The sequence below is a fragment of the Phacochoerus africanus genome, chromosome 8 (genome assembly GCF_016906955.1).
Source record: "Phacochoerus africanus isolate WHEZ1 chromosome 8, ROS_Pafr_v1, whole genome shotgun sequence".
Classification (NCBI taxonomy): Eukaryota; Metazoa; Chordata; class Mammalia; order Artiodactyla; family Suidae; genus Phacochoerus; species Phacochoerus africanus.
Window position 1 is genome coordinate 12,413,750 of NC_062551.1, and position 12,024 is coordinate 12,425,773.

The following is a 12,024-nucleotide window of genomic DNA, read 5'->3' on the forward strand; positions in this document are numbered from 1 at the left end:
CCCTCCAGAAAGGGACAGCTCAGGAGAGCGGTTTGGATGGAGGATGACAGACACCAGCTCCATCTGGAAAACCCAGACAACCCTGGTCCCACCCCCATCTAGAAGCTGGCAAACCGGGACTGAATGTGGAGGACTTGGCAACCAGCAGAGGGCCAGGTCGGGGGTGGGGGTGGAGTCACTGCGGGTGGGGACGAGCACCAGCCTCAGGAGCCTGGAATAGCAGCCAGTGTGGGCTCCAGCCCTGCCTCACCCGGCCCAGGACCACTCAGCTCACCCTGGGTGCTGCCCAGGCCACTGGGCCTAAGCCACCGAGATGGGCACACAGGCCTCCTCTCCATCTTCAGGCCCAGGGGTCAGGCAAGGAGATCTCTGGGGCCAGCTCTGCAGGAGGACTTAAATATAGAACAGGGAGACACAGTTGCCAGGCAGAAGCAGGAGGTGCTGTGAATAGAACAGTGCTCTTTGCGGTGACAAAGCCAAAGGCGAGCCTGCTGTGCATGTGCCAGGGGCTTCTGGGCAGATTCTCTGCCCCTCACGGTGACCTCTGAGCTGTGTGACTTTGTTCCCACTTCACACATGGGGCAGCTGAAGTTTAGATGCAGTTGTTTCCCCAACATCCTCTGCAGAGGAGTCTGTGCAGGTAGTTTAGAGCCGAGGTTCTTGCCACCATGGAGACTGCGGGTCTCGGGGGGTCTCCACCCTGCAAGCTCAGATCCACAAACTTGAGTGTTTCTCGGAAATGATGGGCGCGCTGGTGCTTCGCCCACATCTGCCCACCAGCCTGCAATGCCCTTGCAGAGAGCAGGTGTTTCAGGCAACAGAACAGAAGACAGCAGAGGCAGGGCCTGGTGGGGTTGGCGCCCACAGAGGCAGCGGCGCAGGCATCTCCCTCCAGAGCTTTCCTTCACAGGCTCTGTGGGAGGCTCTGGAATGCCGCTCCGGGAGCCTGTGTGGCACAGAGATAGAGGCCAGGCATGCATGGCTACCAGCTGCCCTGGGCTTCCTGCCCCGCCCAAGGAGTGCCAACTTTTGTGAGCCCCGAGTGGCTGGTCCTAGTTCAAGGGCTCTGAGCTGGCTCAGCCCCAAACTAGGGCCTCTTTCTGGGCCTCAGTGAAGCATGCCCATGAGTCAGCACTAAGCCACAGGCAGGCAGGGTGTGGGATGGGGAGCCAGGGGTGAGGTGGTGGGGTCCAGGCCAATGCCTGAAGAACCCACATCACTGCGGCCTCCAGGGGCCGCAAGATCTTTACCCCTGCAGATCTCTCCACGACAGCTCTGTCAAAGCCACTCCACAGGTGACGGGAGACAGAGTGAGTCCACGAGGCTTGCAGGGTTCATACACCTGCAGGACTCTGGCCTGACCTGCCACATTCTCTCACCCAGGCACGGTTGCCGAGAGCCATGCCACATACCTGTAACCCCGAGTACCAGCCTAAAGCAAGGCTAAAGAGCTAGGCCTTCACTGCCCATGTCTTGACTGTGTAGAAATACTTGATTAAAATGAAGTCACACAGTGCATCTTTTATTAGACATCATTTTAATACCATATCAAAACACCTTGACTAATGAAGTAAGCTTTTCCCCCAGGCTTTGAACATGTTTTTAAACATTTTATAAGGGTTTTTTTTTTTTTTTGTATTTTAATATACAAATACAGAAACCTATCTTGCAGGGGCTGATGCCATGTGTGAACACCAATGGCTAAAATGTTCTCAAACAGAACGCCTGAACACGGGGTGGCTGTACAGATCCGTTAAATACGTCTTTTGTGTGTCTAAGTTTTTTTTTGGGAAAAAAAACTCCACAAGGGTCTAAGAAAAATGTTCAGGCATTTTTGCAGGACACTTGTGATTGTTAAATCCTTGCAACGGACCAGAACCAGGAGGGAAGCGGGAAGGAAGAGAAACGGAGAGGAGGAGGAGAGGTCCCTTGGGGGGCTGGTTTTTGGCAATGAAGTCAAGATACCAGGGTCCCGAGGGGAGAAAGTGCGAGACCAGGGCAGAAAAAATGGGGAAGAAACCAACCAAACAAGAAACCAAGGCCGAGCGGTTGGCGAGGGCGAGGCCGCCGGGCGCCGTGAGCAAGGCCGCGCCTGGCGAGAACCCGCTCTGTCGTCTCTGCCCCCGAGCGAGCGGGTTCTGAGCGGGTTCTGGCGGGGCCGCAGACAGCGATCTGTAAACATCACGAGGGAAAACACCAGTCGACACTAGACTTTTTGTTTTTGTTTTTTGTTTTTTTGTTTTTATAGTTTTTTTTGTAAACACTTTAGAGACAGACCCACAACGCCTTTCGAAAGTGAAAAAGAAAATGCCCTTTCCCTCCTGGGATGAGGATGAGGGAAGGAGAGCGGGTGGTTCTTCCTTCTGGCAAACGCGTGCTCATCCAGTCTGGTGTCCTCGGGGAGAAAGGGAGAACCATCTCTGGAAGTCAGTGCAGGAGGGGCGCCCTGTTCCCACGGGTGTCCCCAGCTCAGCTCTGCCCCAGGGTCCGAAGCCTCCTCTCAGGAACGGGGGCGGGGGGGGGGGGGCCTGGCTGTCCCTGTGGGGACCAGGAGACGTGAGTCGTGTTCCGAGGGGCCGAGGCTGGCCGTGTGCATCCCGCGAGGCCGGGCCGGGGCGCCCGTGGTTCCGGTCCGGGGGCCCCGGCGCCGAACATCGTGAAGCCAAATGTGCCAGGAAGGTGGGCTCGCAGCCAGCGCCAGGCTCCACTCCCTCGGCCTCACTCTCCCCCTTGCTGTTTCTTCGCCCCACATCCTCAGTTTTTGAGGCGAAGGTAAAAAGAGCCAATGTCCCTGAATAGTTTGACATCATCAGCTGTTCTGGGAGTTTACTTGGAATAAAGAAAATAAACCTAACGAAGAACAAAAGAAAACAGAAAACAGAGGCAGGCGGGAAGAGAGAGGGAAAGAGGCCCCCAGACCCTCGGATGCGAGAGGAGGTGGAGTCTGGGTTTGGGTGTGGGTTTCTCTGCGAGTTTAGTCTGTCAGCAAGGAGCACAAGCGCCAGCCCGGATGGGGACAGGAGGGGACGGTGGCAACAAAGCAACGCGCCCAAAGAGAAACGGGGGTCAAATGATGGTTCGGGGAGAGCAAGTGCACATTTGGGGAGGAAGCCGATTGCACTGCTCTGCTGTGGGTAGCGGGGCCCCAAGCTCGGCCTGGAAGCCTCAAGAACACATGCTGTCTCGTTCAGGGCCTGTGATGTCCCTTCCCCAAAGAGGCAGCAGAGACCCCTAAGGTGAGGACCTGCCCCCACCACCCAGGGAGCACGAGGCAGTTGGGAAGCAAGGCAGTGTCTTGTCCCAGAGTTTGTGCTGCTTCTCCTGCCCAGCCCTCTCCTCGGGGAGACCGGCCCCAGACATCTGGAACGCAGCCCAACGAAGCTACCTCTGCTAAGCAGGTTCTCCTCCATGACCGAGCAAGTCTCCACTCGCATCCTGCCCGGGAACCACCCCACCCCACGGCACCACTGCTGCTAACATGCTCCCCTCTCCCCGACCCTCTCAGGGGTGGCGGGGGTGTGAGGGCAGCTCGGAGCCCCCCACCCTCCTGGTCCCAGAGCGACTCCATCCCAACCACAGGCTCACCTTTGAGAGGAGTCAGCAAGCGAGCCCAGCAGGGTCAATCCGCAGGGTGTTCTGGACAAGATCTGTTCACCTCAAACCACGAGTCTATGCAACTGAGGGGAGAGGCGGCAAAGGAAACACATCACCAGCTGACCGGGCTGCTGCTTAGGGGGCTTGCTCCAAGGACCAGGTCTCTGAACAGGGGATTAGTAACTCGCCTCGAGGCCCCCAGATACCCACTGTCTCCAAGCAAGGAGAAGGGAGGGCACCCAGATGGGTCCTGGCTCGGCCGGAGGCCCGGTGTCGGGGGTGTGGGACCGGGCTGGACCTCGGCGCTTCAGGAAGCTGGGGCTGTGGTCTCGAGAGGTACCAAGACCTCATGGAGGGGGAGCCCGGGAGGACGGCAACAGCTACCAGTGAGAAGACGAGAGTCGGGGCTGTGCAGGGCAGCCAACCAGCTATCTGCAAGTCCTCTCCTGGGTCCAAGGAGCAGCCTGAGGTGCCCTCCCTGGTGGGTAACTTCTGAGGTGACCCCCATGCTCTGGCCTGGCTGGCCATGGTGGGCAGCCAGCATGTGGCCTTTCCAGAGCAGGGCTGGCCCTGTGGCATAGGGACATTGTTCAGGAGAGCCAAACAGGAGGCTGGCAGGGAACTCTGGTCTCTGGAGTTTACAGAAAAGAGTCTGAACAGAGAGGGAACAGCAATTGCCCCAAGACGGCTTTCTGTAAAACAACATCTGGGTATTTTCAAAACAGGAACCAGACAGATCATTTGCATAATCTCCCCAGAGCTGAAGTTCCCTCTTGGTTCCGGTCGATGCTGCCTGGGACACTGGAGCCCTGGGTGCTGGGTCCAGGACAGGACGCACCCCTACCCTCCCCCCCCAGGCCTCACTGGAGCCTTCCCGGCACCGGCCACATCCACATGCTGCCCCGTGGCCAGTGGCCCTGTGAGTCAGGCTTTGGAAAAGCCCATGTGTCAGGAAGCAGCGCTGGGGCTCAAGGGGCTGAGAGCAGGTGGCGGCCACAGGCAGCACACAGCGTCCTCCGGTCCTGAGTAAGGAGGTGTCTTCTTTCCACTTGGAAACAAGAACGAGTCTGAGGATGAGTCTCAGCCCTGCTAATTATAGTGGCTCGCAGCCCACGGCCCCACAGGTAGTGGCTATTCCTGCCTGCCTGGCCTCTGGGGGGCAGGGGTGGGGCTGGGGCAGCAAGCACACCCTCCGTGCTGCTCATCTCGCAGAAGAGGCCCCAAGCCCTGTGGAGCAAAGGGCCACAGAGAAAGGGAAGGCGCACAGAGACAGAGACTCAACCTTCCAGGAGCTTCTTCTGCACCCCCACGGGCCTCCCCATCTGCCCCCACCACCCAGGACCTGCACTCGGCATGTCCAGACCTCCTGCCTGCTGGCCTCTGCATCGACCCCACCCAGAGTCCTGGGGGACAGGGTGACCAGTAAGGCCCACCCTCCACTCTGCCCTCAGCACAGGGAAGGAGCCCTCTGGGGTCTGGGTGCAGTTGAGCTGGCCCTGCTGGGCCTCTCGTACCTTTTGTGATAAATGCACAGGCAGGGCAGCCTGGCTATCGTGTCCCCCTGAAGCAGCTCCTCCAGGCAGATCACACACTCCCCTGCGTCTTTAGTCAGCACGTCATCTGCAAAGGGGGGACAGGGAAGAGTGGGAGTGGTGGGGGGGGTCAGTCACCAGCAGGCAGGTGGCACACGGCAGGTATAGGTCTAGGAGGCTACTAGGGTCGCCTCACGTGTGTGGGGTTCTGTGCAGGGACACAGAAGCCTAAGAGGGACCTTGATGTGCAAGCCCTTACCGGGGAGACAAGACATGCAAACCTTCTCACCAAGATTAATCACCAAATGAGTGGCCCAGGCAACGAAGGACAAAAAAACACTTGGACAGGAAGAGACAAGTAGCAGAGGCAGCATGAAGCCAACTGATTCCCTGAAGAGATCTTTCCCCTAAACATGCACACACACCAGGTGTACTGATGTCTGGTTTGGAAAAATAAGATGGGAAGAGGGGTGTCAGGCAAGAATGACAGGGACAACAGAACAGGTCCTCTGGCAAATACGCGTGCATGCATATCCACAGCGGCATTATTCATGAGCCAAGGTGGGAACAACCCAAATGCCCACCAGCTGACAAGAGAAAGGAAACGTGTGCACCTACATAATGAAGTATCACTCAGCCAGGAAAAGGGAGAGCTGACAGGTGCTGGAATGTGGGTGCACCTCAAAAACATGATGCTGGGTGAAGGGAGCCAGACATAAAGGGCCACCTGCTACATGATTCCATTTATATGAAATGTCCAGAACAGGCAAATTTGTGGAGACAATAAGTAGATCAGGGGCTGGGGGCATGGGGCTCGGGGGAGTGACTGCTTCATGGGGAAGGGAGTTTTTCTTTTTTTCTTTTTCTTTTTTTGTGGTAGGAACACTTATCATGAGATCCACCCTCTTTTTTTATTTTTTCCTTGTTTTTTTCTTTTTAGGGCCATACCTGCGACATATGGAAGTTCCCAGGCTAGGGTGTGGTTGGAGCTGCAGCTGCAGGCCTACACCATAGCCACACCAGATCCTTAACCCACTGACTGAGGCCAAGGATCAAACCTGCGTCCTCACAGAACTGTATGTCAGGTTCTTAACCTGCTGAGCCACAATAGGAACTCAGGGATCAACCCTTTTAATAAAAATTTCAGAGTAGAGAACAGTATTATAGGCACCCTGTTGCAAAGCAGACCTCTAGACTTATTCATCTTTTTTTGTGTGTGTGTGTGTGTCTTTTTGCCTTTTCTAGGGCCGCTCCCTCAGCACATGGAGGTTCCCAGGTGAGGGGTCTAATCGTAGCTGTAGCCACCGGCCTACGCCAGAGCCACAGCAACTCGGGATCCGAGCCGCGGCTGCAAACTTCACCACAGCTCATGGCAACGCCAGGTCCTTAACCCTCTAAGAAAGGCCAGGGATCAAACTCGCAACCTCATCGTTCTTAGTCGGATTTGTTAACCACTGAACCACGACGGGAACCCCTAGACTTACTCATCTTGCGTAACTGAAACTTTCTATCTGAAATTTCAATCTGAACAGCGACTGCCTATTTCTCTGTTTCCCTCTCCTCTGTCAACCCCCTTCTACTCCCTGGCTCTATGGGGTTGATGACTTTAGATCCTTCATGTAAGCGGAATCATACTTGGAGCTCCTTCTGGAGTGAGGACACACTTGGAACTAGGCAGAGTTGGTGGTTGGGCAACACCCCGAATGTCCTAAAGGCTACTAAACTGTACGTTGAAAAATAGGTTATTTTGGGGGAGTTCCTGTTGTGGCTCAGCAGAAACGAATCTGACTAGCATCCATGAGGACACAGGTTCGATCCCTGGCCTCGCTCAGTAGGCTAAAGATCCACTGTGGTGTAGGTGGCAGACGCGGCTCAAATCTGGCATTGCTGTGGCTGTGGTGTAGGCCAACGGCTACAGCTCTGAATCGACCCCAAGCCTGGGAACTTCCATAGGCTGGAAAAACAAACAAACAAATAAAACAGTTACTTTCAGAGTTCTGGTTGTGGCTCAGCAGTAACAAACCCATCTAGCATCCATAAAGATGCAGGTTCGATCCCTGGCCCCGTTCAGTGGGTTAAGGATCCTCCTCACAGAGGAGGCTTGGATCCCATGTTGCTGTGGCTGTGGCTGTGGCATAGGCTGGTGACTGCAGCTCCAATTCAAGCCCTAGACTGGGAACCTCCATACACCGTGAGTGCAGCACTAAAAAGACAAAAAAAAAAAAAAAAAACCCAAACAACCACGGTTGCTTTCATGTTATTCAAATTTTAATTCCATTAAAAATAAAGACAAACAAAACAAGATGGCCCATGCCAGAAAAGAATGAATGGAAGGAAGGTGCTGCCCACCACAGTCCCTGGCGAAGCCATGGCCACAACAGCCCAAGCCAAAGAGGGGGCCCCATGGCCGAGCGAGCAGCCTGCCTCCATTTCTGTGACATTCTGGGCACTGGCAACTCAGTGAACAGACCACAGCCTCAGGATTCAGGCAGCTCACCATGCAGCAGGGTGGCCAACGAGAAGACAGAAACGAACAGCACGGGAATCCCTGAGAGTCTCCGAGGCACACGCATCCAGGTGTGAGAAGTACGGGAGCCACCTAATCGGGTGTGGACTGTTCCGTGCCCCCGGGAGGCAGGATGTTTGTTCTGCTGGGTGCACAGAGAGCCATGGGGCCATGAGGGGAGTCTTCTATCCTGCCTGGCTGCCTGGGCTTTACAGGGTCTCTGAAAAGTCCTGGAGACGCTTTGTGATCACACTGGGTCTCCGGAACCTACTAGAAATGACTGGAAAAGCCCACAGATGGGAAGCCTGCTCTGGAGGCCAACAGAGCACTGCAGGAGAGATGAATTCAAGGCTGGCATCAGCAAGGGGGGCGGGGGGGGGGGGGGGACGGCGCAGGGACAGGGCAGCTGGGCAAAGTGAGGTGCTCTTCTCAAGGAGCGGGAGTCCGAGAGGTGGGCAGACCCGGGAAGAAAGCGACCCCCGTGGACTCGCAGCTGGTTGGCCAGTGCTGAGCAGGCTCCCACCCCCGGGACACATTCATGGAAACCCCCAGGAGCCCGTTTGAGTCCCGGTCTGGGGTTTAGAGGAGAGACGTGTGCGATAGGGGTAGATGCAGGATGAAGAGATTAGTCAGAAAAGCAAAGAAGGCAGCTGACTGAACCCAACCGAGCTCTAATATTTGAAAGGCAGGTGCAAGAGGTGAAATAAGCGAAAGGTTATCCAGAAGTTCTCAAAACCACCAGAGAAACACCGAGGTGGTGGGTTCTGGATGTGAAGAAAGCAGAGCTTAAAGGAGGATAACTCCCCACTTCTAAAAGATTTTAATCAACGGTGAACCATGCCAACGATACACACTGAGATTTCACACGTGTGTGTTCAGTGAGCGTCACAATCTTACGAGCCAGGCAGGGCATACGGTGTTATTCTCGTTTTGCAAATGGGGTGACTGCAGCCAGAGAAACCAGACGCCTTGCCCAAGTCCGAGGGCGTGCGGACAGGAGCAGGGATGGGGACCCTCTGGCTACCTTAGTGGAAGGAGAAACATCTGGGGCCCATAAAATGAGACTTGTTCGGGGCCTATGGTGACTCTGAGCAGGAACTCCAAAGAAAACAACTAAGAACCAACTCAATACTTCAGTTCCTATGCATAAGAGCTGGGAGAGAAGTCACCCGTAGCCAATTTCTCTCTGAAGATCTGCTTAACCCAAAGCCCACATGAACAGAAAAGGCAGACAGCACACAGTCTGTCTGCCACTGGAGCGTAACCTCAGACTCCAAATGCGGCAGGTGGCAGATCCGTAAAAGGGTATGTTTCCATTTTTCAAAAAGCATTAGAAACCACATGTAAATATGTGTGTATATAAGCACAGAAAGAAGTCTGGAAGGAAACACACACTTTAATAGTGGTGGAGGAAAGGAAGAGTCAGAAGTAACATATTTTTACATATTTCTGAATTGTTTGTTTGAACATGCATTACTTTTTTTTTGGTCTTTTTTAGGGCTGCACCCACGGCATATGGAGGTTCCCAGGCTAGGAGTCAATTTGGAGCTGTAGCTGCCTGCCTACGCCAGAGACACAACAACACAGGATCCGAGCCGAGTCTGCGGCCTATACCACAGCTCACGGCAACGCTGGATCCTTAACCCACTGAGCGAGGCCAGGGATTGAACCTGCAACCTCATGGTTCCTAGTCAGGTTTGTTAACCACTGCGCCACAATGGGAACTCCAAACATGCATCACTTTTATAATTACTTTTATAACTCAGTAAAGTAGTTTCCATCATGGCTCAGTGGTTAACGAACCCGACTAGTATACATGAGGGCACGGGACTGATCCCTGGCCTCGCTCAGTGGGTTAAGGATCTGGCGTTACTGTGAGCTGTGGTGTAGGTTGCAGATGGAGCTCGGATCCCCTGTTGCTGTGGCTGTGGTGTAGGCCGGCAACTACAGCACCAATTCAACCCCTAGGCTGGGAACCTTCATATGCCATAGCTGAGGTCCTAAAAAGACAAAAACAAAAACTCTCAATAAAGAAAAAGACTAGTGTTTTCATTTTACTCTGAAATGTATCAAAAGGACGAGCAGCACTGATAAAGTACAGGACAATGGGACGCGGCGGGAGCGTGTTTTGGTGTTCCCTGTACGTTTGACGTGTTTCATAATAAAATACTGGAGGAAAAAAAGAGTTCAGCTTTGAGAAGGCGGTCATACTGAAGACATTCTAGGGTATTTGTTTCCCACCCTCTCTGTCTAGGCATCTCGTCTATGAAGTGAGGCTCGGGGATATGGCCCCTTCCCCGTGCTTCTCTCCCCACTCAGGCTGATTTCCGGGGAGCACAGCAACGTTACGGATTCTGAATCGGCGCCCGCTTCTGACTGGTGACTCGGCTGGGCGCCAAGGGGCACATTAAAATTCCTGGGTCCCTAACAGTTTTCTGCATGGGCCGTGCTCTCCCCGTCCTGTGGGCTTGGGAGGGTCCAGGCTGAGTGGGGGCAGGGAGCCCGTCACTGGGATGAGACCAGGCCTTGCCTCTCAACTGGACCTGCCTCTCCTGCCTTTTCTCAGTGGGAAGGGGAAGGAGGCACGAGGGTGGTTGGTTTTCTTAGCTAGGACTCAGACATGAGCCCAGCAGGGCTGGATGCTAGACTTTTCGTACCATCACCACCACGCAAGCTGGGGCCAAGTATCCTCACGCAAAGTGCCTATGCCTTACCAGCCAGCCTGGGCTTGCAGTATGGGGCATTGGGGGGACTAAACCCTGCAGCTGCCTGCCAGGCTGGCACAGTGGGGAGCACATTTCACCAAGACCCAAAGCTCTGGCTACCAAAGGCTGCCTGAGGGTTCCTGTGATGGGGACGAGCCAGGGCTGGGACCTTGAGCATGCAGGAAAGCCAGCAGAGCCCACACCCAGGGCAGTGCCCAGGGAGCAGCACCTACCCGCAAGCAGAAGGAAGGAGGAGGCCAAATCCAGCAACAGGCTTGAGTGGGTTGAGTGAAACTTCCTGTCCCAATCCCGGGGCCCTAGGACTCAGCAGCCCCAGTTGTCGCTGGGTGCTTGTAGGGGGGTGGAAATGGCTGAAATTGAAGCCTGTTCATCACCCAGATCCCATGAGACCACGGCACCACTGAGGGGAGCCTGCTGCCTGCTGCTGTGGATCTTGAAGAACAAAGCTGGGAACCCCAAGCCTGGCACAAGTTGAGGCCACTCTGCAGATGGACTCAAATGCTCCTGGGCATCCCCAGGTCCCCAGAGGAGGGGGGCTCAAGGCTGGTTGATGAGGACACGGAATGGAGCTGTACTTTCCTCCTTTTTCTTACTGCCTGCCAAGCTTCCTGACCCCATGCGCAACGCCAGCGTTCCCTCCCAGGCAGGAGTGTGGACGTGTGCTCAGCCTGCTGATGCCAATGCCTGGCCCTTTAGCCCAGTCAGGGGACCAGCGAGAGTGGCAGGCGATGCTCTCCGCGATGGGGCTGGGGTGGGAGGCGAAGGCACATTTCTGCCCCCTCCCTGAGACACAGGGGAGGCTTTTGACGACCGTTGTTTATCAAAGACACATGGTGGAGAAGGATGAAGAAAGAGGAGCCCTCACTTCTTGGAGGCCAGTCGCATGTCACACATATCACAGACACAGCTCAAGGAACCCTAAAGATCCTGCGTTTGTGGGGGCGTCTTTACTTCACCTCAGGCAGCTGGTAAGTAGCCATGACTCCCATGCCAGGTGCCTTCCTCCTGGCCACCCTGCAGCCCTTCCTTTAAAGACCAGGTGATTGAGCCTGTTCCACCCCCGCCCCCTGCCCCCATCCCGTCTCACAGACAGCTCCAGATCTTTCTCATTTTGTGACTGTGGGAGGAAGAAGCTAGTGCTCAGCACGAACACCTCAGGGGGCTGCCCTGTGGAGAATGCATGCAGGCCTGACATGCCCCCAGGGGACCCCAGAGCTGCCACAGCACGGGAGGCGGGGCGGGGGGTGGGTGGGGGGAGAAGGCTGGCTGGCGGGAGCCATAATCCACCCTCCTCTGGCGCTGATGGCAAGGAAGGTGGGAGAACCCCCAGCAGACGGCTCAGAGACACGGGCTCCACCCCTCGGCCTCATTTCCAGCCTGGGTGCAGCAGAGCCTAGCCCTGCAGCCTCTTCAGCATGTGCAGAGCAGCTGGGGCCATCTGCTGGGAGATAGGAAGGGGCAGTGCCACCAACACCGGGCCTGGCAGCTCCTTTCTCAGGAGATCTCCAGGCCAAGGGGAGACTTTGGTACAGAGTCTGGACCAGCAGTAGCACCTCCACCCAGCCCCAGGACTGTGGGCTGCAGGCACGACAAGCAGAGGGGGGAGTCCTCAGTTCTGAGAGGGCCTCATGTTTACAGGGGCTCCCCTGTGACTCACTGGGTCCCC

The 12,024-nt window shown here is 55.5% G+C and overlaps 1 protein-coding gene across 4 annotated transcripts in view; it reads right to left on the reverse strand.

Moving 5' to 3' along the window:
- Positions 1-2,212: 2,212 nt before the first annotated feature.
- Positions 2,213-12,024, reverse strand: part of ZNRF1 (zinc and ring finger 1) — a 113,501-nt gene continuing 103,689 nt past the window's right edge. The window contains exons 3-5 of one of the 4 annotated variants that reach the window (XM_047793802.1): positions 5,109-5,214; positions 3,586-3,677; positions 2,213-2,538 (exon numbers count right to left, since the gene is read on the reverse strand). In XM_047793802.1, coding sequence (XP_047649758.1) covers positions 3,620-3,677; positions 5,109-5,214 — 164 coding nt within the window. In that variant the 3' untranslated portion in view covers positions 2,213-2,538; positions 3,586-3,619. Of the gene's footprint in view, positions 3,678-5,108; positions 5,215-12,024 lie in introns of all 4 variants that reach the window. The other 3 variants (XM_047793804.1, XM_047793803.1, XM_047793801.1) reach the window with 3 other exon arrangements.